This window comes from Lindgomyces ingoldianus (assembly GCF_010093535.1).
Source record: "Lindgomyces ingoldianus strain ATCC 200398 unplaced genomic scaffold BDR25scaffold_19, whole genome shotgun sequence".
In the NCBI taxonomy this organism is placed as follows: Eukaryota; Fungi; Ascomycota; class Dothideomycetes; order Pleosporales; family Lindgomycetaceae; genus Lindgomyces; species Lindgomyces ingoldianus.
Window position 1 is genome coordinate 319385 of NW_022985180.1, and position 19736 is coordinate 339120.

The window sequence follows — 19736 nt, forward strand, 5'->3', positions numbered from 1 at the left end:
ACTGGTAGTGTCCGGGAATGCGGAGTCTTCTACACTTTCCCATATCTACCCGGTAATAGACAAAATATTCTTAGAGAATACGAGAATTGCTTGTCTCGCGTTAAACAGCACTACTGTAATGGAATTTGATCTTCAAATTTAGGCACAGCTGTGAAACTCCGCAGGATGTAAGGGCGTCTGCAAATTTTTGAGGCAACTAGGGTCCGAATATTGGGTCGAAGGCAAATTTCACGATGATGGTTGTAAGTGAGATGCGATGACAGGTAGGCCATAGTTGTAGTTGCGAAAGGTAAACAGATGTGAAGCATGGATAGGAGGCACAAGTGGAACAGCAAGTGTCCTTTGTAGAGCGGAGATCGTTGAGACTCCCCAACTTATAGCAGGTTTGGTTGCGGTACTTTTGAAGTTCCAACATGGATTCATGGAAACTCTTGACTACAGGCGTAAAAGCTGACTTCAAAACCCTAGTCGGCGTTATGGGTTTTCGGTGCCCGCGTCCTTAGTTTTGTATGGACAGCACTTTAGTTATTTTATGTTTCTAATCTATGTACTCGCCAACCCCTGTCCTATTCCTGTAGCCCCCTCTCCTCTCCCCACAACCATCGCAAATTATGGCGCCTTAACCCTAATTACCCGCCGCTTCAACCGGATCGAAGGTGTACGAAAGAGCAAATCTGGAGAGGCGCAAATTAGGTGAGTCTGGAGAAGCGTAGGGTAATTTGCAAATGGCACCGGAAGTGCGGCTAACTTGGAATAGCATGCAAAGTTATAAAGGACAGTTGAAGAGCTCTGCTAAGCCAACCAGACTTTATATAGCAACTTAGAATGTAAGTTAAAAACTCTAACAAGAGAGGAAGCACCACGTAGTTTATTGAGCCGCCAATAGCCTCGGTACTTTGTTTAGCCTTTTATATCTTACAGCTATTATTCATCCCAAATCACAGAGCTCAAGCCATCTTCGCCACCATAGGTTCCCCTTGGAGGAATGACAAGATTAGCAACCAACTTGCCCAACTTGCCAGTGACCGTGTCCCTAGCGACAATGGCAACGTTCGCCGTTGTCTGACCGCCAATAGCCACATACGTGCCGGCCTTGTTGATGGAGAACGAACGCGGGTAGTAACTGTACGAGTTTGCTAGCTCGATGAAGGTGAGGGAGCCAGACGGCTCAATCTTGAAGGTGGCCAGAGAGTCCTTCTCTGAACCGAACGACGTATCGTTGCGGTTTGACGCGTACAAATAGTTGCCTGCAATGCGGATCTCAGCGGACTTGACAGTGACGCTGCCGAGGGGAACGCTTGGCCCGTAGTTGGATATAGTCTGGACTAAGACGAGCGAAAGGCAGTCTGCACCGTTGCTTGGGTACACGACATCGTACACGCCCATGGAGCTGCTGACCTCATTGAGACTGTAGTACTTCAGGACAGACCCAACTTTGTTGAAAAGGCCGTGACGCGGACCGTCGCCAGGGAGTGAGGAGATGGCTGGGCACGCCGTCAATATCCCCGTGTCCTTGTTGATTTTGAAGATGCGCGTGAGATCCGCACCCAGATCTGGAACAATCATGAATGCCCCCGTCGGGTCGGTAAATGCAGAATGTGGATGGGGTTTATCTTGGCGGTCTGGCCTTGGCCCTGGACGGTCCATCTTAAATTCCAGTAGCTGGATTGGCTTAGTGGTAGAAGTTATAGGTAGTTTGTACGCTGTGAGAGTGGATGGGGAGCTACAATTCTTGTTAGGAACTGGGCTTATCAGGTATTATATTAGACGAACTTACTATTCAGAAGTAATCACGAAGCTCTTTCCATCTGGTCCTCCGTAGAGCGAACCATGGACACTGTTTCCAGGTGTCGGCGCAGACCCAGTCAGAGACAAGGCGCTAACGCTCGCATTTTTTGAGTTGAGCGAGTATTGGGTGATGACACCGCTGCCTTGCCAGCTCTCGTCGAAACAATAAACGATACGAGTGCTCTCGTCGAGATACAGCCAAGTAGGGGTGACACCACAGCCTGTGGCCTTTGAAGTAATCGTTAAGGCACCGCTAGTGGCATTGGAAAAGGACAGATCGAGGGTATATATTTGTCCAGAGAAATGGGAAGCGAGCAGTTTCACGGCGACGGTCTCGGAAAGGAGAGATAGTCCTGTTAGAAGGAGAGACTTGATGGGGGCCATGGCGACTTGAATCCTCCAATGCTAGAGTAGAGTTCACGAGGTTTTACCATGAGCCAGCCGGACGGCGCATATTTAAAGCTGAACAGAAGGTTAAATTCCTTGAAAAACATTGGCATGCGTTTCTCCGCAATTCCGGGAACAATATAGTAGGTGATAACAGGGAAAATGCGCAAGATTTCATCTCCGGGTAGAGGCTCCGTAATTGTTTCGGCAGCTAGCAAACTATAATGACAAGGAGGTTTCAGCCCTAAAAAGCGAAATCTCTGATTAGCCCTGATGAGCATGACAATGATTGGCTGAAGGGCACGTGGAAGTGTTCGGAGCAAATCACGTTGGAACCGTGCACCACGTGATATTGCGGGGTACAGACCTTCGGGAAGTGTTGCGGTGAATGGTGGAGTAGCCGTCGCGATGCTATTTCAGGCCTGAATTTACAACACAGCATTTTCGACTCTCTGTCCCTCTTACCTACGTTTAACGAGTATCTGAACCTGTAGATTGAATGGGTAATGACTTATGGAACGACAACAGAGCATGTTCAGGATATTGCGACGATGGCCAATGTGGTAGCAAGCAATTTTTGGTCTGCGTTCAAAGGCGAAGTCTTGAAGGGGATGTATGAAGAAATTATCTGTCAGAATCAGCAAATGGAAAATTTACTAAGCCCGGAATTTCCTAAATGCCCACCAAGGAATCAGTTCCGGTAGCTCATCAAGTTGGCGTCCAATATTCTGACAACTGCATCACTTCTACATGCCTCCATTCTCAAAGTCAAAACTCGTAAGCTATGTAGGCTTTCAGACCTCTCTGTAAATCGAACGAAATGACAATGGCGATGGTTACAGAAACTTTCCATAGACCAACGAAATAGGCTAAGTCATAGCAGATGAATGTCTCAAGGACCTCGGGAGGCAAGGAAAGTTAGAGTGAAGGATCCCTCTGCTGACTAATCCCCTCTCTTGCACAACCTCGGCTTGTCGATCTCTCTATTGCTACTCCGACCTTTCGTCGGTTATATACAATCTCCACCATGAAAATTTGCTACAATGGCTTCAGTGCCCGAAAAGTGGCAATTAGCTTCATGGATGAAGAAGGATGAGCGATACAACCGGATACCTAAAGACTGGCTCCTGAAGGACTTACCATCTTCTAATGTGACGACTTATCTCGACATACCTCGCAAAAGCAAGCTGTTGAATGCGGAAGAGCTGAAAATAACGGAGGAATATGATGCCACATCGCTGGCTGAAGCAATCAGGAGGAAGGAGTTGAAGTGCGTGGATGTTACGAGGGCTTTTTGTAAGGTGAGCTGAAGCATGTTATCACATGAGGTGTGAGGAAGCTAATGTAGATGGAATAAAGAGAGCTGCAATTGCGCAACAACTCACGAATTGCCTGACGGAGATTCTATTCGATGATGCTTTAGCGCGTGCTGCAGCGCTTGATGATCATCTCGCTGCCGGAAAACCTCCTTTGGGTCCACTTCACGGCGTTCCCGTGTCCCTGAAAGACACGTTTAAGATCAAGGGATATGATGCCTCCATCGGTATCGCAGCCCTGGTTTACAACCCTGCTAAAGAGAACTCCATCTTGGTCGACATCTTGCTAAATGCTGGCGCCGTGCTGTATTGCAAAACCAACATCCCGCAAACCCTTATGGCGCTGGATACACACAACAACGTCTTCGGTCGAACCATAAATCCCTTGAATACCCTTGTCACTGCTGGCGGGAGCAGCGGCGGTGAGGGCGCCCTTCTCGCAATGAGAGGCTCAATTCTTGGCGTTGGTACGGATGTCGGTGGATCCATCCGCATTCCAGCGATGTGCAACGGAACGTTTAGTATCAAGCCTAGTTGGCAGCGTATCCCATATGCAGGACAAGAAGGCGGTACTCCTCCAGCAGCCTCGAAAATGGGCATACCTGCGAGTGCAGGACCCTTAGCTCATTCAATGCGGGACATCGAATTGTTCTTCCGCGTGGTCTCAGAACAGAAGCCGTGGGAATTGGATCCAGATGTTATACCTTCTCCATGGAATACGGTGCAGTCTTCGCTGGGCAGAAAACTAAGGATAGGTGTTGTTAAAAGAGACGGCGTGATTGACCCCCATCCTCCAATCCTGCGGCAGTTAGATGAGGTAGCTGGCAAGATGAAGGCCGGAGGAATCGAGGTCGTCGAAATGGACATCACGCATCTATTCTCCCAATGCCAGTCCCTCGCCAACGCGCTCTTTAGTGTCGAAGGAGGCAACGCAATGTTTGATATTCTCGAATCGACGAAGGAGCCGCTTTCCCCTTGGCTGAAAACTCGCATGCGTCGCAAAGCTCCTCTATCTCTTGAAGAGGTCAGGGAACTCCATGCTAAAAGAACAGAGTTACGGAAGCAATTCCTCAAGATATGGAGAGATGCAAGTGGCAAAGAGATTGACGCCTTCATTTGCCCTGTTGCACCGCACCCAGTACCACCAATCGATAGATGGAATGCTGTGAGCTACACTAGTTCCTTCGTGCTGTTAGATTATCCCGCCGGTACGCTGCCAGTGCGAATGTTCGAGAGTAAGGATATGGAAGGCGAAATGCCAGAGTCAAAGCCCTTGGGAAGCTGGGATGAGGCGAATAGAGAGCTATGTGAGTCTTTTCTTTTCATTAGCGCGGTGCGCATGCTGACACACTAGCTCAGGGACGGACTTCGACCGCTCGGTCTATATTGGCACTCCGCTTTGCGTTCAAGTCGTAGCTCCAATGCTGGAAGAAATGAGGTTGTGCGAGGCCATGGCTGCGATTGATAAAGCACTGAGGGGCGATAAGACACTTTCCGCGAAACTGTAGTATTAATGGTACCCCTCCTCCGAACCATGAAAGGATGCGAGTATTCCTTCCCCCATCATCGCCAAGAGAGCGAGGCCCAAATCAATACATATGTCACAATGTACATGCTTCTCTGTTCAGCCCCCAAGTACGATATACCACTCCTTCCTACCAGTAGCTAAGGAGCAAAGTCACAATAAACATGCCACTCCCAAAACCTTTCCACTCCCACGCAACCTCCCTGCCCATCCTTGACAAAACACGTCCAATCCCCATCTCTATCATCGTACGCCCAACCACTCACCGCAACCCCACCTTTCACACCCTCAACATAAGTCCCAGCATAGAACGTTCGATCATTGCTGCAAAGCGTGCTGCACCCTGGCGTTCTCTTCTCCAAGAAATTGGGAATTGATCTCGGAGCGGATACGGATCGGCGTAGCGGCCATCCGTTGTCTTGCAACAAGCTTCCTACCAGAGGGATCTCACATGCTACCGTTGCTGCGTCGGCAGAGATGCTGCAGTAGCCGTTGTCGGAACGATATGGGCTGAGTGCGGGATTTGGGCTTAGGATTGCGTGTGTGTAGGTGAGTTGGACGGCAACAGATGTGTATGTGAGAGATGGAACTGCAGGGAAGGTGAGCAGAACGCTGCTTTTGTCCGAATTGAAGGTCATGTGTGTTGAGGCGTATGTGGAGAGGAGAGGAACAGTGGAGGGCGGTGAGAGGTATAGAACTTCGCCGCCCGGCCAGATGGAAATGCAGCCAGGGTAGATGGTTGTGCGTTCCGAGAGGAGAGTGGGAGTATTTAGCATGGCATGACTTGGGAGAGCGGTGGTTTGTGGGAAGGGGGTTGCAATGAGCGTGAGGAGAGCGAGAAGGAACATAGTGCGCGTTATAGTTTTGGAAAGGATGATAGGTGGCGAAAGTGCTTTGCAAGAACTAGAGGCGAGGTAGCCTTGATAGCTATGTGGTTCATTTGCAGCCATGCCTCAAATATATAGTTTGACTTTTATCAGAGCTGATACCTGCGAACAATTCCCCAGAAACTGTTTAAAGAAAATCATGCAGTTGAACGTGGATGGCAGCCTCGGAAAGGGTGGACCCTAATACGGACATGCGTCGAGTTGCATCCCTCGTGTTCGCTCTGCCTGCCCGTTGTAAACGAAAAGAGCCTTATACATCGATGCTTCTTGGGTCGCTGATCATGTTGATGGATTCGGAAAACTTCTATTGGTGGCTAGCCTTGGCATATGCTGGTCGTTATCGAAAACACTCGTATCCGATTGGCTGGGATATGGTTCGCTCAGCTTGTGCAGAGCACTTTCGGGCTCCGGGTCCTGGAGCACAGCTAGCACAGATGTGCAATCAATTCCCATTTCAAATGCTGATTGCAATGTCGTTCTTCCTTGCTATCCAGAAAGATGGTCGGTAGATATTCTGCAACATGCTCTCAGGATTCGAGATATATCCAGTCTCAATTCGGCCCGTCTCATGTTTCTCTATGGTGAAACCAAAATGCTCAACCAGTTGGACAACCTCTTCATCTGTTAGTTCAACTGATCCAGGATCGGCAATCCCAGCACCTAAATGCTTGTTTGCCGACTTCGACTTCTCTTCATGTTCCTCCCCAGAGCATTGTAGTCTCGATGCATGATGCCAGAGAAGCGGGCCTAAGTTAATCCAGATCCCTCCGACCTTTAAACAATTTTTTACAGCTTCAATGTATCGAATGATGTTCGGCGCGGTATCGATGAAGAAAACAGTAGCTACCGCATCAACGGTGTCTCTGGCACTCGGTATACTGTATAAAACGCAGAAATCGCCCGCTGCCATACTCATCCGCTCACTTGCAGGAACTTTCCTACCTTCTGAGGCCTTCTCGAGCTCTACTCCCGGGTGGATATCTGGGACCTGGAACGTGCGGAATTGGTCGCCACGACTGAGATGATTGGAACATTGCAGAGCGAAGGGAGCAATTTTGTATTCCCCGATAGTTTTAGTGTGATTCAAGACCAGGGAGCTGGCGATGAGGGCGTGATATGACAGTTCGTTTCCTTCGACAGAGAAGCCGGCACGGCAGATGTCGAGGAGGAGGCGTCCGAGACCGGTACCGGGTAACAACACTTTAAATTCGGCTTTGTCGAGCCCTGGGCTCTCTTTGAGCCGTTGCGCAAATTCTTCTTCAAGAGCGTTCACAACCGGATCGAAGCACTTGGCCCGCTCAGCCGCCCCTGCCACACTCCAGTCCCGATAGAATTGATGAACGGTGCTCCTCGCTTTGTCGACATCATTTTGAAAGCTCTCTTGCGTGGTCCGAAACGTCAAGTGATCCATAACGGTGGAGTAGACTAAAAACTCATCATGGACGCTTTTTTGGTCGACAATTTTGGCAACCCACTCGCTATCGAGCGCCGGCGCTATGAAGGCCTTGAATCCGACTTTGAAGATGGCTTCTGCGAGCTCCGCATTGGAGTCGATAAGATCGTCGAGCTGTGACAGGGAGTCCAGGATGGAGAAAGGAGGCCTAGATAGGAGACCCCAGTGCTCTGACGGGAGGGAATAGAAGGCTTGACGGCGGACGTGGGTTGCATTAAAGTGAGCGAGACGCCGGTATGACCTAGATGATGAGAGGGTATCGTCTGGTCAAACAGTATGGGCGACCCACCGGAAAGAGTCTAGTACAGACAAGAGATGTTTTTGCTCGTCTGGATCAGCAAGTGGATCAAAATCGCCATCCCACTCTCCATCTGCCATTCCGTCCCTCTTACCCTAAAGCAGGAACACGATATATTACGAAGACTTCCGGAACACTGCAGGAGTAGACAGTCTTGGAGGAGTTATTTGTCCGGGAACAGGATCGCCTGTGATTATTAGTTGCGGGCTTGGCGCCCGGCGTTTACTCCGAGACACATCCGAGAGAAGCTGTTTGATTTCCAGCCTCACACAGGGCAGTTCAACAACTCAAATCAACAATGGTGTTCTCGGTTCCGAATGGAACTCCCTCAGGCAAGCCAGTCGAGGTCTCATTCCCACTTCCACGAGCTCCTCAAGCACACATCCACCTTCAACTCACTAACAGCCGTACCTCCCTTTTGATATTCCTGAGCACCTCTTCGACCGAGTCGCGGACTGCGGCATCGCTCGGAAGCTTTGTGTATGCTATGCCCAATGTACATGTCTCCCTCACCCTACCCCATCAGGCCAAATTCTCTGACGCCGCGGAACCAGCTAGCGAGCCCTTCGAATCCTTACAGCACGCCGCTCTACACCCAGAGCGCGACGCTGGACTTTACCACACGACTAGCGAAAGTTTTGGCGAGGAAAGCCAATAAACCTGTATATGTAGGCAACTCAATCAGCTTTGCGAGCGCTGGCATGGGGGGAACGGTGGAGGAAGAGATGGAGGGCTTTCGGAGGTGTGTCGAGGTTGTGACAGGCCTGTTGGAGACGCGACAAGGTGGGGAGCTTGGCCAATCTGGAGTTTGAGCACATGGTCACGGGATCAGGCGACGCGACCGTGTCAGCCCTGGAGTGCTACTGTAGTTTTCATGAGCGTGGTTCCCACTCTCTTTTCCTCATTGCCTCATCCCCACTACCATGTCAAACGAAACACGGAATCGAGCGATCCCCCTTCCATGCTGCATTATCGCGTCTCACAGACCTGTCCCAACATCGAGGAATCATTCCATGCAGTTTACCAGCTGACAGGGGTATGTTGACCTCATACTCACTTATTAGCCCCATGCTCTTCTTCCTAGGTCACTTTTCGAGATTATCCACGTCAAGGCCGAGGTCTCATGGCGATTCGGAGCATCACAAACCATCATTGCATTCATCTGATCTTACAAATGAGGTTTCTATTCTGGTCATCTACTCACACATCCTCTCGCTATTCCTTATCCGGACTACTTCTGCATTGATTCATATACGTCTTGGCTCTGAATCGCTAACAACCGCACGCTAGCTACTCTTGAGGGTTTACAACGACTCTGCCGCTGATTTTCCCTTCGAAAACCTCAGTGCTTGCTTGATGTAAGGCAGTGAGTCCTCTGCCTGGTTTTGTGAATTTAACCGGCTCAACCAAGTTCCCTCTCAATACCTTTAGTAGATAGTCCTTGCACCACCAGGCGCGAGACTCGCTGTACTGATCCCTCTGAACCGCTTGGCTAAAAGCCTGGTAAACCCGATTAACATTGCTAGGCAATTCAATGTCTCCTCCCAACACTGATCCAATTGCCCACCACCTTGTGCCTGCAATAGAGAGGTCAGCGCTTTCTGCGATGTGGAATCACCGCTAGCAGTAAACAGGTATTTGTAAGATCCAAGTGAACGAAGATGATCCACAACATTTGGAGCTTTATAATCGATCACCTCAGAAGCACCAAGCCCTTTCTGGCGTTCTACATCTCTTGAAGAAGCCGTGGCAATTACTGTATGCCCAACCTGGCATATGTTAGTATCTTCGATTTCTAATCGCTCTGGAAACAAACGGTCAGAGATACTCCCACTTTTCGCATATTGCACCGCATAACTTCCCACTGCTCCTCCAGCACCCTAGATCAAGACTTTATCCTCACCTTTCCCAGTATTTGGTTCTCCCGTTCTTAGGAAAAGATTGAAGACTACAACAGCAGTTTGCAGAGGGTAATCGATCAAGACAGCCTGTTCAAATGAAAGGTCTCCTATCTGCCAATTTGTTAGTGGCTAGCCTTGCCTTCTCCCAGTGGACGATACCAGTACCCTGGCTAATATTTTAGCATTGCAGATGACAAGCGGCTGCCACGTTCCCTCGCGCCGTTGTGTCTCCGTCCTTCACATATGCTTGGGTATCAAATACCGCACGGTAACCAACCTCAAGTCCTGTTACGCCTTCATCCAGCTCCTCGATAGTTCCTACTCCACTTGTCCCGAATACGACCGGATAGCTCAACGGACCAGCGCCTCCATATCCAGAAAGAAACATTTTCGCATCCAAGGGCTAGACAGCGATTACCTGATTGCGAACCAATACTCCTCTGCTTGACGGGCGGTTGACTGGAAGACTTCTCACCTCCAACTCCTTTCAAGGGCTTGGGAATACCCATACGCGGTTGTCGGGTGTCATATCTGACAAGGTGGGACGAGCTATAGATGAAGGGAGGAATATGCCGCTCAGATCTGTGTGCAAGTGACACATAATCAGCGATAGTTAGCATGAAAAGCAAGTGGACCAGTGATAATATAGGTGAGCCCTTAATTTCAACATTTCAGAGAAAACACTTTCATGGGGTAAATGCTAACTGTTTGAGGCTGTGGTTCAAAGGCTACCCCTCAGTTGTACTGTGTAACCAATATCGCATGGTGGAATAAGCCCTTTGGCAATCCTTTCATAAACCAGATCCACTTCTACAGGACCATTTGTCGAGCATGGAAATGCATCGTGACATCGTAAACGAGTTCGAGCGGCGATTGCGTAAGCATAGGGTAATCAGGTAATCACAGGGCCAAGGTAGCCAGAAGTCCGTTAATTAGGCAGCTTTAAAACTGAGCGCACTAATTTAGGGACATCATCTTCGCTTCAAGCCCCCATCCACATCTCCGCGATAAATCGAAGCCTTCTGTGTTTGATATTGTCTTGTCTCGTCAGAAGTTAATGATAACTCTTTCGGGAAGACGTGCAAGCAACAGAGCATTTACAAACAATAAGCACCGACTTGCTTCCTCAACACCATGCAGAGACATCGTCGATGCTCGCTTACGCTGGCACAGCCTCAGCCCTGGAGACGATAATAGGACCTATCTCTACCAATCTATTGGCAGTCCATATCCTCGGTGACGAACCCGCGTTCCGGCAAGAAGGAAATGACTGCAGGACCAGATGTCTGAGATCAGACAGTTCGACGGGATCTCAATTTGGAAGTCTTCTAGAAGTCTACTGGAAGACTGTCCTGGCTTCCAGAGAATCGTCTTCTGCAGGCATCCCCTGCTTAGCGTGAGTACAAATCACCCAAGCGAGGAATCTCCGCTGACAAAACCTCCGAGCAAGACACTAATATTGATCTCTTAACACCATTGGGTGCCTAATTTGGGACATTATGCTCTCTTCCCTCTAGCTATGACCTCATGGCGTGTCATTTGGGAGACGTTTTCCTGCAGACTGGGGTGGGGCCAGAGCGGAAATTTCAACCACAGATGAGTAAACTCTCCCAAGTCGAGAACCACCTCGTGTTAAAACACCTAATATTAGAGCCTAGCGGACCTCTGATTCGTGTGCGTTCATTTCACGGCTTCTCAAGATGACAGTTCGACAGAGTCAATGCGTTCGAACCATACTCCTCGTCACGCTAATTACTTCCTCCTATACAATCATGACTAGTCAGTTACGCCGAGCTTGGGCATCCACCCATACAAAAGTGTACGAAGTTGAGAGAAAGATGACAAAGAGTATGCCACTAATCACGTATACGTGCCGCGTCGAAGAACACTCGGCCTCATTCCGTCACTGGTCAATTTGACATGCTTACCAGAGTGAAGACAAACCGCGTTCTCCAGACACTAAGAGAAGGGGTAGAATTTTTAGTGTATCATGAACATATTCAGAAAGGGCCAGCATTACAACAAGGCAACAGTTTCGATACTGCCCTGGATGCGCAGGACCAATCTGCTCAGAAGGGAACTCTTCGTCTTGGAGCATATCGAGCCTTCGTTTACCCTTGCAACGGAACCGGTCATTTTGCATGCGGCTCAGGATAAGCATCTCACGACAGCAAGCCTTCACCCTCCCGCTGCCAGATCGGTACCACAAACGCATCCGAAAGGTTTACACAACCAGAGCGAGACGCCACACGGCTAAAAAAGGCGTGTCCGTCCTACACCTCTGCACTAACCCAGCTACTCCGCAATCTGATCATACCCTACCGCCCGGAATCCGTCTCAACACCTCGATATCATTTGTCGCTGGTCTTGTGCTTCGAACTCATCTAGGGAAGAGGTACTCCGCTCTGACCTCCACCACTGGGCGCGGGCCATCTATATCACGATTACTTCATGCTTTGGACGCTTATGCTAGAGAATTTTGTCTGAGTTCAGGGTCTCCTCTTGTTCTAAGCATCGGATTCGTGATTTTGGAATCTGGACCGAACCTTTGGATTCGTGGCCCCGGTTACTGGATCCAGGGCGTATAAAGACCTGGCGAAGATCAGTTAAGTGAAGTATACAACAACTTCAACAACATACCAAAGAGTTCCTGCTCCTAGCTAACAACTCGGAACCCCAATATTGAGCACTATTGCCACGGTGTCAACTCCAGCACATATCAGGAGTTGCGAAATCAAATTCACTGTCGGTAGGACAATCAGCATATGAGCAATCACCATTCACGAGAACCCAATCCACCAAATTCATCAAAGAATCTCGTTACCCAAGAAGCTCCGGCACATCCTGAGTCCTCGAGTCAGCAACCAACTGCATTTAACGGCCGAGAACACTTTGCGGAAACCTCTCAACGTACCTTTGGACCTCGCTCTCAGTCATTTCCAGACTTGCCATCAACCGCACAAGATACTCAGTCGCACAACCCACCAAACCCACCAAATCCAGTCCCGGAGGCGCCACGAATAATAGTTACCGGTTCTCCCGAACGCCACGACGCACGCACATCATCCCCCGCGTTTGAGTCGATCCCACGACAGAGTCGCTCACTGGTATCTCGACACAGCCCCAGGAACAGCTGTTCGCAGCCAGCAAGGCGGTCTAGCACACCGTACACCCGCCTAAGATCTCGATCGCAGTCTCAAGAAACCCGAACCGCCACAGCTGCCGCGATGTCTTCTGCATCCTCCTCTCCAGGTAACACCACGACCGCCGGGGCCTCAACACCGCAGCCCTCAACATCCGGGACGAACCCATCTTATCACCTACCGTACGCACCATTCCCATATCCTATGCCTGGAAATGCACGTGGCTCTGGGCAAGGCAACCAGGGAAGCAGCAACTCGGGCAAATAAGCGCATTTTCCAATCACATTTTCCAGAATTGTTGCATTTGTGGCGTTCTGATATGACGAGACGGCTGAATATGAGTTCCTAGATACCATGCATTGGACCGGTTGCATATGGCGGCGCTGGATAGAATTGTCCCTTTGAATACTTCCTCCACTTCTTCACCTTTTTTCCATTCAATAGTTCACACGCCCTTCTGTATATATTTCCCCCCACCCTTTCCTCTCATTTTGCAGCTGCAAAGGCACTTCTCCATTCGACTGGCCACCGACTGGTAGGAGCAACGTACGAAATGAGTGGATGGTTTGGCACGAACCGACCCTAGTTCACTCCTTTGATTTTTGGCATGACGATACGACTTTGCATACCGACCATTGTTTATTCATTTTGCTGTAGACCGACCCCAGTACATTCATTTGAATTTGAATTTACGAGATAGATAAGATTAGACAGAGCTTCAATGAAAGAGAGCAATCTCACCTTCCGCGCGGAAAGCTTTGGATCAGGCCTGACACTTACGTGCAATGCTATCGTGATGCAATAACGGCGATTCGTGCGCAACAAGGTAGTAAGGCAGTAGAGGTAGATAACAGGAAGTGGGACTGTGTGGCTGACCATTACTAATAGATCTCTTGGCACTATCAGCCACGGCAGCCTGTCGTTTCTCTGGCTTCGTCATTGAACCAGACTGCTCACGTTGTCTGAGCACAAGAGCATCCCTTTTCATTCACGCGATACTCCAGCTGCCTCGTGCCGGCACTGTTATTACCCTTCCTCCTCTCTTTTGTCCCTCCTTAGCAACTACTCCCACTCTCTGGCTACCTCTCCTCCGCGATCCTCCTGCCTCCTTTCCCTTTCGCCGTCCGTTTCACCATTTCCATCCAACATGCGAGCCTGCACCTCTTCCAGCCCCTCCAGCTCAAAATCGCCCTCCATATTTTCGGTATCGATATTGTCAGCATTATTTCTTAGTTTTTCGTCGCTATCGGCCGGTTTCGATTGCCAGGATGTTGCTGCGGACCGACAGCATTTTGACTTTAATCAGTTGGGGGGCCCACACCGAGTGCACTGGTTACAGGACCCAGACATTGTGCACCAAGAGCAGTTCAACTACACATTCACTCTAGACATCTGCCATCCGCTAAAACGGGATAAAGGAGTGCCTAAGGTTGAGTTCTGTCATCTCGGGTCTAGAGGTGTGTTTCTTCTCATTAATGCGCTACCCCCCTCGCCCTTTGACAACAGAAGGACTGCAGATGCTGCGCAGTCCATGTCCACATTTATATCTAGCTCGTTGCATTGAATCGGTGCTGATCTGCTGTGGATAGTATGCGCTGTGAGAGAAACCATCGATATGTCAGACAAGAACAATCGAACAATCAACCCTATCGATATCGCAGGGACATACAGAATGGACAACGGCCGCACCATCGACGCGAAATTCAGTCTTCTCCGCAACTCAAAATCACACTCAGATGCTGGCCGGGAGGGAGTACGAGCCGAGCTGCACGGCGGCAGATTTCCATTCAAAGACAATAAGAATGGCTTGGATCAGATGGCCATCATCGAGTTTGTCTGCGATAAGGACCGCACGGGTCTTGAAAACGACGAGAAAGATGACGGGGAGAAGGAGGATGATGGGAAGGACGGAGAGAAAGAGGACAGCAAGAAACTGAGGCGGCGAGAGGACAGCAAGTGCGAAGACAGCGATAAGAGTCTCCGCTTCTGCAGCTACGAGGTTGAGGAACAAGAAAAGGGTAAGAAAGTCAGTGTTCTCCGATTGGAATGGCGGACAAAGTACGCGTGTGAGGACGCGCTTGACGACGCCGAGGGCTCTCACTGGGGCTTCTTTGCTTGGTTCATTATCATGTGAGTTATCCATTCCTATTATCCATTCCTAATTCCTCGTCGGAGCCTCCCCCATCGACACCTACACACACCAACTTTGGAAATCGGAGGTTGGAGGTTTCCACAATATGCTGGGTTCTGTGGTGCTGACGTTTCACCCAACACAGCCTCTTCCTTGCAACAGCCGCCTACCTCATCTTCGGCTCATGGCTCAACTACAACCGCTACGGTGCCCGTGGCTGGGACCTCCTACCTCACGGTGACACCATCCGTGATCTGCCCTATATTTTCAAGGACTGGGCTCGCCGCGTCGCTGGCGCCATTCAAGGGCCAGGAAGCAGGGGCGGGTATAGTGCGGTCTAAGTTTGGTGGTTAATCAGCATTTCTAGGGTCTGCACAGGTTTGGGACTAGGCAGGGGACAGCAGCACCTTGGCGTTAGTTCGTATTGCTTCACACATCTTGGATTGGGTTGTCTGGAAAGAAGTATAGCGTAGTTTCGAAGCCCTTGTTCTGTTTATTAGCCTGTACATTTACTAGTACCGAGTCTGGTATAAACAAAGTGATTGGTGTTCAGTCTGTGCGTGGCACTGGCAGATTTAGGGGGGGGAGGGTGTTTCTGTTCAAAAATTAGTATATTACCGTTTCAATGCTGTCGCATAGAAACGAGCTCTAGTCTAGAGGTATCAATGCACGCTACAGTAAGTATTGCACAACGCAGAATAGTCCTCCCATCAACTGAAGGATCGAGCAGCCAAAAGACCCCCAATCAGCAGCCACCACCCCTTACTGATGCTTCTTGACAGCACCGTTAGCAACCCCATTAGCTCCCTTCGCCTTCAGAGTGAGTTCCTTCAACGTCATCTCTACTTTATTCAACGCCGCAACGGCCCTAGCGCTCGCACTCACGCTCGTGCAGAGCAGATACAGGGGTATTACAATCCAGAAGCTGTTCATAAAGACAAAATACCCCCAGTAATACGCTGCCTCAGGCCTCGAGTATGAGACCTGCAGAATCATGTGGTCGAATAAACTGGTTGCGTAGTAGAGGACGTCGCCGTAGAGCTGGCCGAGCGAGACAATGGTTTGGAGGGGGTAGCGTAGAGGGTGGTCAGTGGCGACTAGGGCAGCGGTAAGGAAGGAGAGGGGACCCCAGAAGATCTGTTGTGGTTCAATTGTTAGTGGGCACTTTTGAGGTAGGGGAGGAAGGGGAGGGTGTACCGCGGTGATAGTTTCCATGCAAAGAACGAAGGCGTCCTGGGTTAAGTAGCGGGAGTCGGAGAGCGAGTACTCTTTCCATAGCTGCCCGAATAGATCCTGCATCCCACCCATGCGGCGGAAGTTATACGCGAAGTAGCCTTCGAAGAAGAGGTGAATGCATCCGCCTATGCCGAGTGTTAGTCTACCAACCCTAACCGTCATATGTGCGCATTGGAAAACCTACACAACACAAACCACATGACGGTTGCCAGATCCGGAGTTGACACATGAGGTCGCAATCTTTTCACGGCCAAATATGTAGCCACGAAGATGACGGCACAGCCCGCTGAGAACATAGAGCATAGCTCCAGCGTGTTCCATTCATTGGCGAGGTATCCGACGATCTCGGCTTCAATTGGGTAGTAGGGGTGAAACGGAGTCTCCGTTGCGGTGGGCATGGCGGGCATGGCGGCGGGCGGCGAGAAGGATTCTTGCAGACGTTTGAAGAAGGATGCCATGATGAGAGGCCTGCAACGTCACTTTATTCCTCGAGCGATGTTAGGGATACAAAAGAAAAGGGAAGGGACCGTGGGGAAATGCGCTTGCTAGAGATGGTTAGGTCAGGTCGGGTGCGTGTGTGCCTGCCAAGGGACATTGTCGCTAACGTTCCAACCTTGGAATTCATTCACCGTCCATGTGACCACTGCTGCTGACCTCGGGACCTTCACACGTCGTGAGCTGGACTCAGACTTCATCTTCCCCGCATAATCGCTTTCTATTTCTCACTTCTCCCATCTTTTCATTCTTGTTCTTCGCGCTGTTGTGTTGTTGTTGTGACATCCGGGGCGCTTCCCGAAAACCTTGGAACCCGATCTCAAGCCAGGTAGCCATTCGTTGCATTGTCGCATAGCCGAAAGGATGCACAAGGCGGAGGAGCCAACCGGCCACCCAGAAGAACGCGGCTACTCAGAAAAGGTAACCTTGTCCTCCTGTTCCAAGAACCTCTGACATCATGCGCGCGTGTACGCCCGGAAAGCATCCCCATTGTCACTTTCCTCTCTGGCTTTGCCAACAACACCCCATCGATGGCACTTGAATGCATCACACGGCTTTAGAAGTGTCCTGTTGGACCACACGTCTCACCGGGACGGGCTAATATATGCCGGGGTCGGAGCTTCCCCTGATCTATCCACCTTCCCCGCTCGTCGATCATTTTCACTCCTGCAACCTCGATCGGCACGCATCTTGACAACCTTCAAGAATGCACCAATCGAAAATATGTTCCGAGCGCATCGCTGACTGCCACGCAGGAACAGTGTCAGATCACACGCAGCAGCTTCAACCATGCAGCCACACCCGGCCGGCAGCCGTTACTTTGCCCCTCTAGCCTGATTGGCGATGCGAAGATTGGATCCTGGACCCAGCAACGTTCTTTCCCGGCCCAACATCCAAACGTTGCCTACCAAGCCGTAGTTAACCCATATGACCTTGCGAGGAAAGGCCTCCTGCGGAGATGGGCTAACCCAGGGGCGGCTGATCAATTCTTTACATTTAAAGCGGGCTCTCCCCAGAAGTCTTCATGGCGGTTGACCTCTTTTTCCACTGGTCTTGTTATTTCCTTTCTGCTTTTCGCAATGTGGTATCTGTATGCATTCTTTCTTGGCTTCTTTCCAACTACAGCTCCACTAGTCTTGGAAAGTGGTGTTGGAAGACTCCCGGCCTTGGGTGTGAGTTTGCTCGAACAGTTTTCAATACATTAACTCTATGCTAAATATCCGACAGTGGAATTCCTGGAACGCGTATCATTGCGACATCTCTGAATCGCAATTTCTTACTGCAGCACAAAAATTCATTGACTTGGGATTGAAGGTCACCATTCCCCAAGCCTTCTTTGCTCAACTACTCACAGGCTTAGGACGCTGGATACGAGTATGTCAACATCGACGACTGTTGGCAAGTCAAAGACCGCCGAGACAACAAGACCAATCGTCTGATCCCGGACCCTGATCGCTTTCCAGACGGTATTCACAGCACGGCTAAGAAGATCCATGACCTCGGTCTCAAGATCGGCATCTATAGCAGCGCAGGTACCCTGACTTGCGCCGGCTATCAAGCGTCTATTGGCTATGAATCGATAGATGCTGCCCAGTGGGCCGAATGGGAGATTGATTATCTTAAGTATGATAATTGCAATGTCCCGCATAATTGGACGGATCCTTGCCGTGGATGTGTTCCGGAAAGGAGGGGCGATTTGGTGAACGGAACTTGTGAGTTATTTCGCACCCGTCACTTGTCAAGCACATGCACAATTCTAGGAATCTAGCCGCTCTCCCGAGCTGAGAAATATCTATCTTCTTTCAGATGCCTGCACCGCCGGGGTCCTTCATTTATCTTCTAATGATCACTCTTGCGAATTACTGTGCCAGACAAGTTCTAAGTGTAGCTAGGTACAAGTGCATCCGGCATGTGTCCTTCGGGCTTCGACTACTCCAACTCTCTTACTGCCGAGCGTTTCCGTATAATGCGCGACGCACTGCTAGCCCAAAACCGTACAATTCTCTACTCCCTCTGTGAATGGGGCGAAGCTGGGGTCCAACAATGGGGAAACAGCACCGGCTCTTCCTGGCGCATGTCCGGCGACATCGAACCGACCTGGCAACGTGTGCTCGATATTCTGAACCAGAACTCGTTTTATTTAAATAATGTAGACTTCTGGGGCCACTCTGACGCGGACATGTTAGAGGTCGGGAACGGGTTGAGTATTCAGGAGAGTAGGAGCCATTTTGCGTTGTGGGCCGCGATGAAGAGTCCGCTTTTGATTGGGACGGACCTGGCGAGGATTGCAAGCGACCAGCTCGAGGTGTTAAAAAACAAGTATTTGTTGGGCTTTAATCAAGACCCGGTATATGGAGCCCCAGCCAAGCCGTACAAATGGGGTACAAACCCCGACTGGACGTTCAACGCTTCATATCCTGCAGAATACTGGTCTGGAGCTTCAACAGCTGGGACTTTGGTTCTCATGTTCAATCCTTACTCTGATGCGAAGAACAAGACGGCAGATTTTAAGGAGATTCCAGAGTTAAAGAAGGGAGGCAGCTATCAAGTTAAGGATATTTGGTCGGGAAGAGACTTGGGGTGTATAACGGGGAAGATCAACGTTGAAGTGGAAGGGCATGACACAGTGGGGCTTTTGATGACTAGAGAGTGTTCGGGAAGACTAGGGAGGTTGGGTGCTAGAGGCTTGGGGTTCTTTGGGAATTGGTGAGAGGAGAGCGTATGAGATGAGAAGCTGAAAGAGGGATAGAGGTTAGTTTTTGGCATCCAGTGTACTGGCGCGGTTTTATGGCATTGCTATGCGAGTCTTTCTTGATTCCTAGTACATAGATATTTTCATTCAGCATATAGCATGTTATCGCAGAAGGTAGAACATAAGCAGGGTGGAGTCTAGCTGTTATAGCTCTTACTGGAGCCAGGGAGAACATAAACGAGATGAAAATTTGATATGCTGCATTCTCCCTCTGTGACATACCACATAAGATGATTAGATTGAGCTGGCCGAACAAACTCCTTCGGGGCGGGTGTGGCTGTCGTGGCTGATATCGAGTTCGTCAGGGTGGATGATTGGTTGCTAGGTGGGGGCGCCACGAGGACCACGATAGGAATAGCGTGATGGAGGATGGAGACTTTGCCTGCACGCCTCACAGGCTGTGCAGGGCCAAATAATAAGGTAA

The 19736-nt window shown here is 50.0% G+C and overlaps 8 protein-coding genes across 8 annotated transcripts; 4 read left to right on the forward strand and 4 right to left on the reverse strand.

Annotated features, from left to right (window-relative positions):
* Nucleotides 1–924: 924 nt before the first annotated feature.
* On the reverse strand, nt 925–2151 carry BDR25DRAFT_205207 (putative isomerase YbhE; the record flags this gene model as incomplete). Its single annotated transcript, XM_033684452.1, has 2 exons — nt 925–1723; nt 1778–2151. Coding segments are annotated over 2 exons (1173 nt in total), but the record flags the coding sequence as incomplete, so codon positions are not given.
* Nucleotides 2152–2726: 575 nt separating this feature from the next.
* BDR25DRAFT_334732 (amidase) lies at nt 2727–5195 on the forward strand (the record flags this gene model as incomplete). Its single annotated transcript, XM_033692957.1, has 4 exons — nt 2727–2745; nt 3229–3476; nt 3535–4798; nt 4851–5195. 4 exons carry the CDS (start codon nt 2727–2729, stop codon nt 4997–4999), a joined length of 1680 nt encoding a protein of 559 aa, XP_033546630.1. The 3' UTR covers nt 5000–5195.
* A 732-nt stretch (nt 5196–5927) lies between these two features.
* BDR25DRAFT_288193 (methyltransferas-like protein) lies at nt 5928–7734 on the reverse strand (the record flags this gene model as incomplete). Its single annotated transcript, XM_033688376.1, has 2 exons — nt 5928–7597; nt 7646–7734. 2 exons carry the CDS (start codon nt 7732–7734, stop codon nt 6358–6360), a joined length of 1329 nt encoding a protein of 442 aa, XP_033546631.1. The 3' UTR covers nt 5928–6357.
* A 200-nt stretch (nt 7735–7934) lies between these two features.
* Nucleotides 7935–8647, forward strand: BDR25DRAFT_263163 (uncharacterized protein). Its single transcript, XM_033686806.1, has 2 exons — nt 7935–8150; nt 8209–8647. Exons 1-2 carry the CDS (start codon nt 7953–7955, stop codon nt 8464–8466), a joined length of 456 nt encoding a protein of 151 aa, XP_033546632.1. The 5' UTR covers nt 7935–7952; the 3' UTR covers nt 8467–8647.
* A 297-nt stretch (nt 8648–8944) lies between these two features.
* BDR25DRAFT_325961 (uncharacterized protein) lies at nt 8945–10084 on the reverse strand (the record flags this gene model as incomplete). The annotated part of the gene is made up of 7 exons (XM_033692244.1): nt 8945–9176; nt 9206–9440; nt 9489–9524; nt 9558–9666; nt 9721–9783; nt 9818–9958; nt 10061–10084. The coding sequence occupies 7 exons, from the start codon at nt 10082–10084 to the stop codon at nt 8945–8947; spliced, it is 840 nt and encodes a 279-aa protein (XP_033546633.1).
* A 3555-nt stretch (nt 10085–13639) lies between these two features.
* Nucleotides 13640–15541, forward strand: BDR25DRAFT_263165 (uncharacterized protein). Its single transcript, XM_033686807.1, has 3 exons — nt 13640–14155; nt 14288–14828; nt 14975–15541. Exons 1-3 carry the CDS (start codon nt 13846–13848, stop codon nt 15168–15170), a joined length of 1047 nt encoding a protein of 348 aa, XP_033546634.1. The 5' UTR covers nt 13640–13845; the 3' UTR covers nt 15171–15541.
* A 50-nt stretch (nt 15542–15591) lies between these two features.
* Nucleotides 15592–16463, reverse strand: BDR25DRAFT_227681 (EBDP4, emopamil-binding protein; the record flags this gene model as incomplete). The annotated part of the gene is made up of 3 exons (XM_033685254.1): nt 15592–15966; nt 16027–16190; nt 16250–16463. 3 exons carry the CDS (start codon nt 16461–16463, stop codon nt 15592–15594), a joined length of 753 nt encoding a protein of 250 aa, XP_033546635.1.
* Nucleotides 16464–17639: 1176 nt separating this feature from the next.
* On the forward strand, nt 17640–19270 carry BDR25DRAFT_325964 (glycoside hydrolase; the record flags this gene model as incomplete). Its single annotated transcript, XM_033692245.1, has 4 exons — nt 17640–17732; nt 17788–17874; nt 17921–18272; nt 18453–19270. The coding sequence occupies 4 exons, from the start codon at nt 17640–17642 to the stop codon at nt 19268–19270; spliced, it is 1350 nt and encodes a 449-aa protein (XP_033546636.1).
* Between the last annotated feature and the right edge of the window lie 466 nt (nt 19271–19736).

Coding starts and splice junctions, on each gene's coding strand:
- BDR25DRAFT_263165 (XM_033686807.1), top strand. CDS start 13,846: ATGCGAGCCTGCACCTCTTCCAGCCCCTCCAGCTCAAAATCGCCCTCC. Junction 14,156..14,287: donor CTGTCATCTCGGGTCTAGAG/GTGTGTTTCTTC, acceptor TGCTGTGGATAG/TATGCGCTGTGAGAGAAACC. Junction 14,829..14,974: donor TTTGCTTGGTTCATTATCAT/GTGAGTTATCCA, acceptor CACCCAACACAG/CCTCTTCCTTGCAACAGCCG.
- BDR25DRAFT_263163 (XM_033686806.1), top strand. CDS start 7,953: ATGGTGTTCTCGGTTCCGAATGGAACTCCCTCAGGCAAGCCAGTCGAG. Junction 8,151..8,208: donor TTGTGTATGCTATGCCCAAT/GTACATGTCTCC, acceptor CCGCGGAACCAG/CTAGCGAGCCCTTCGAATCC.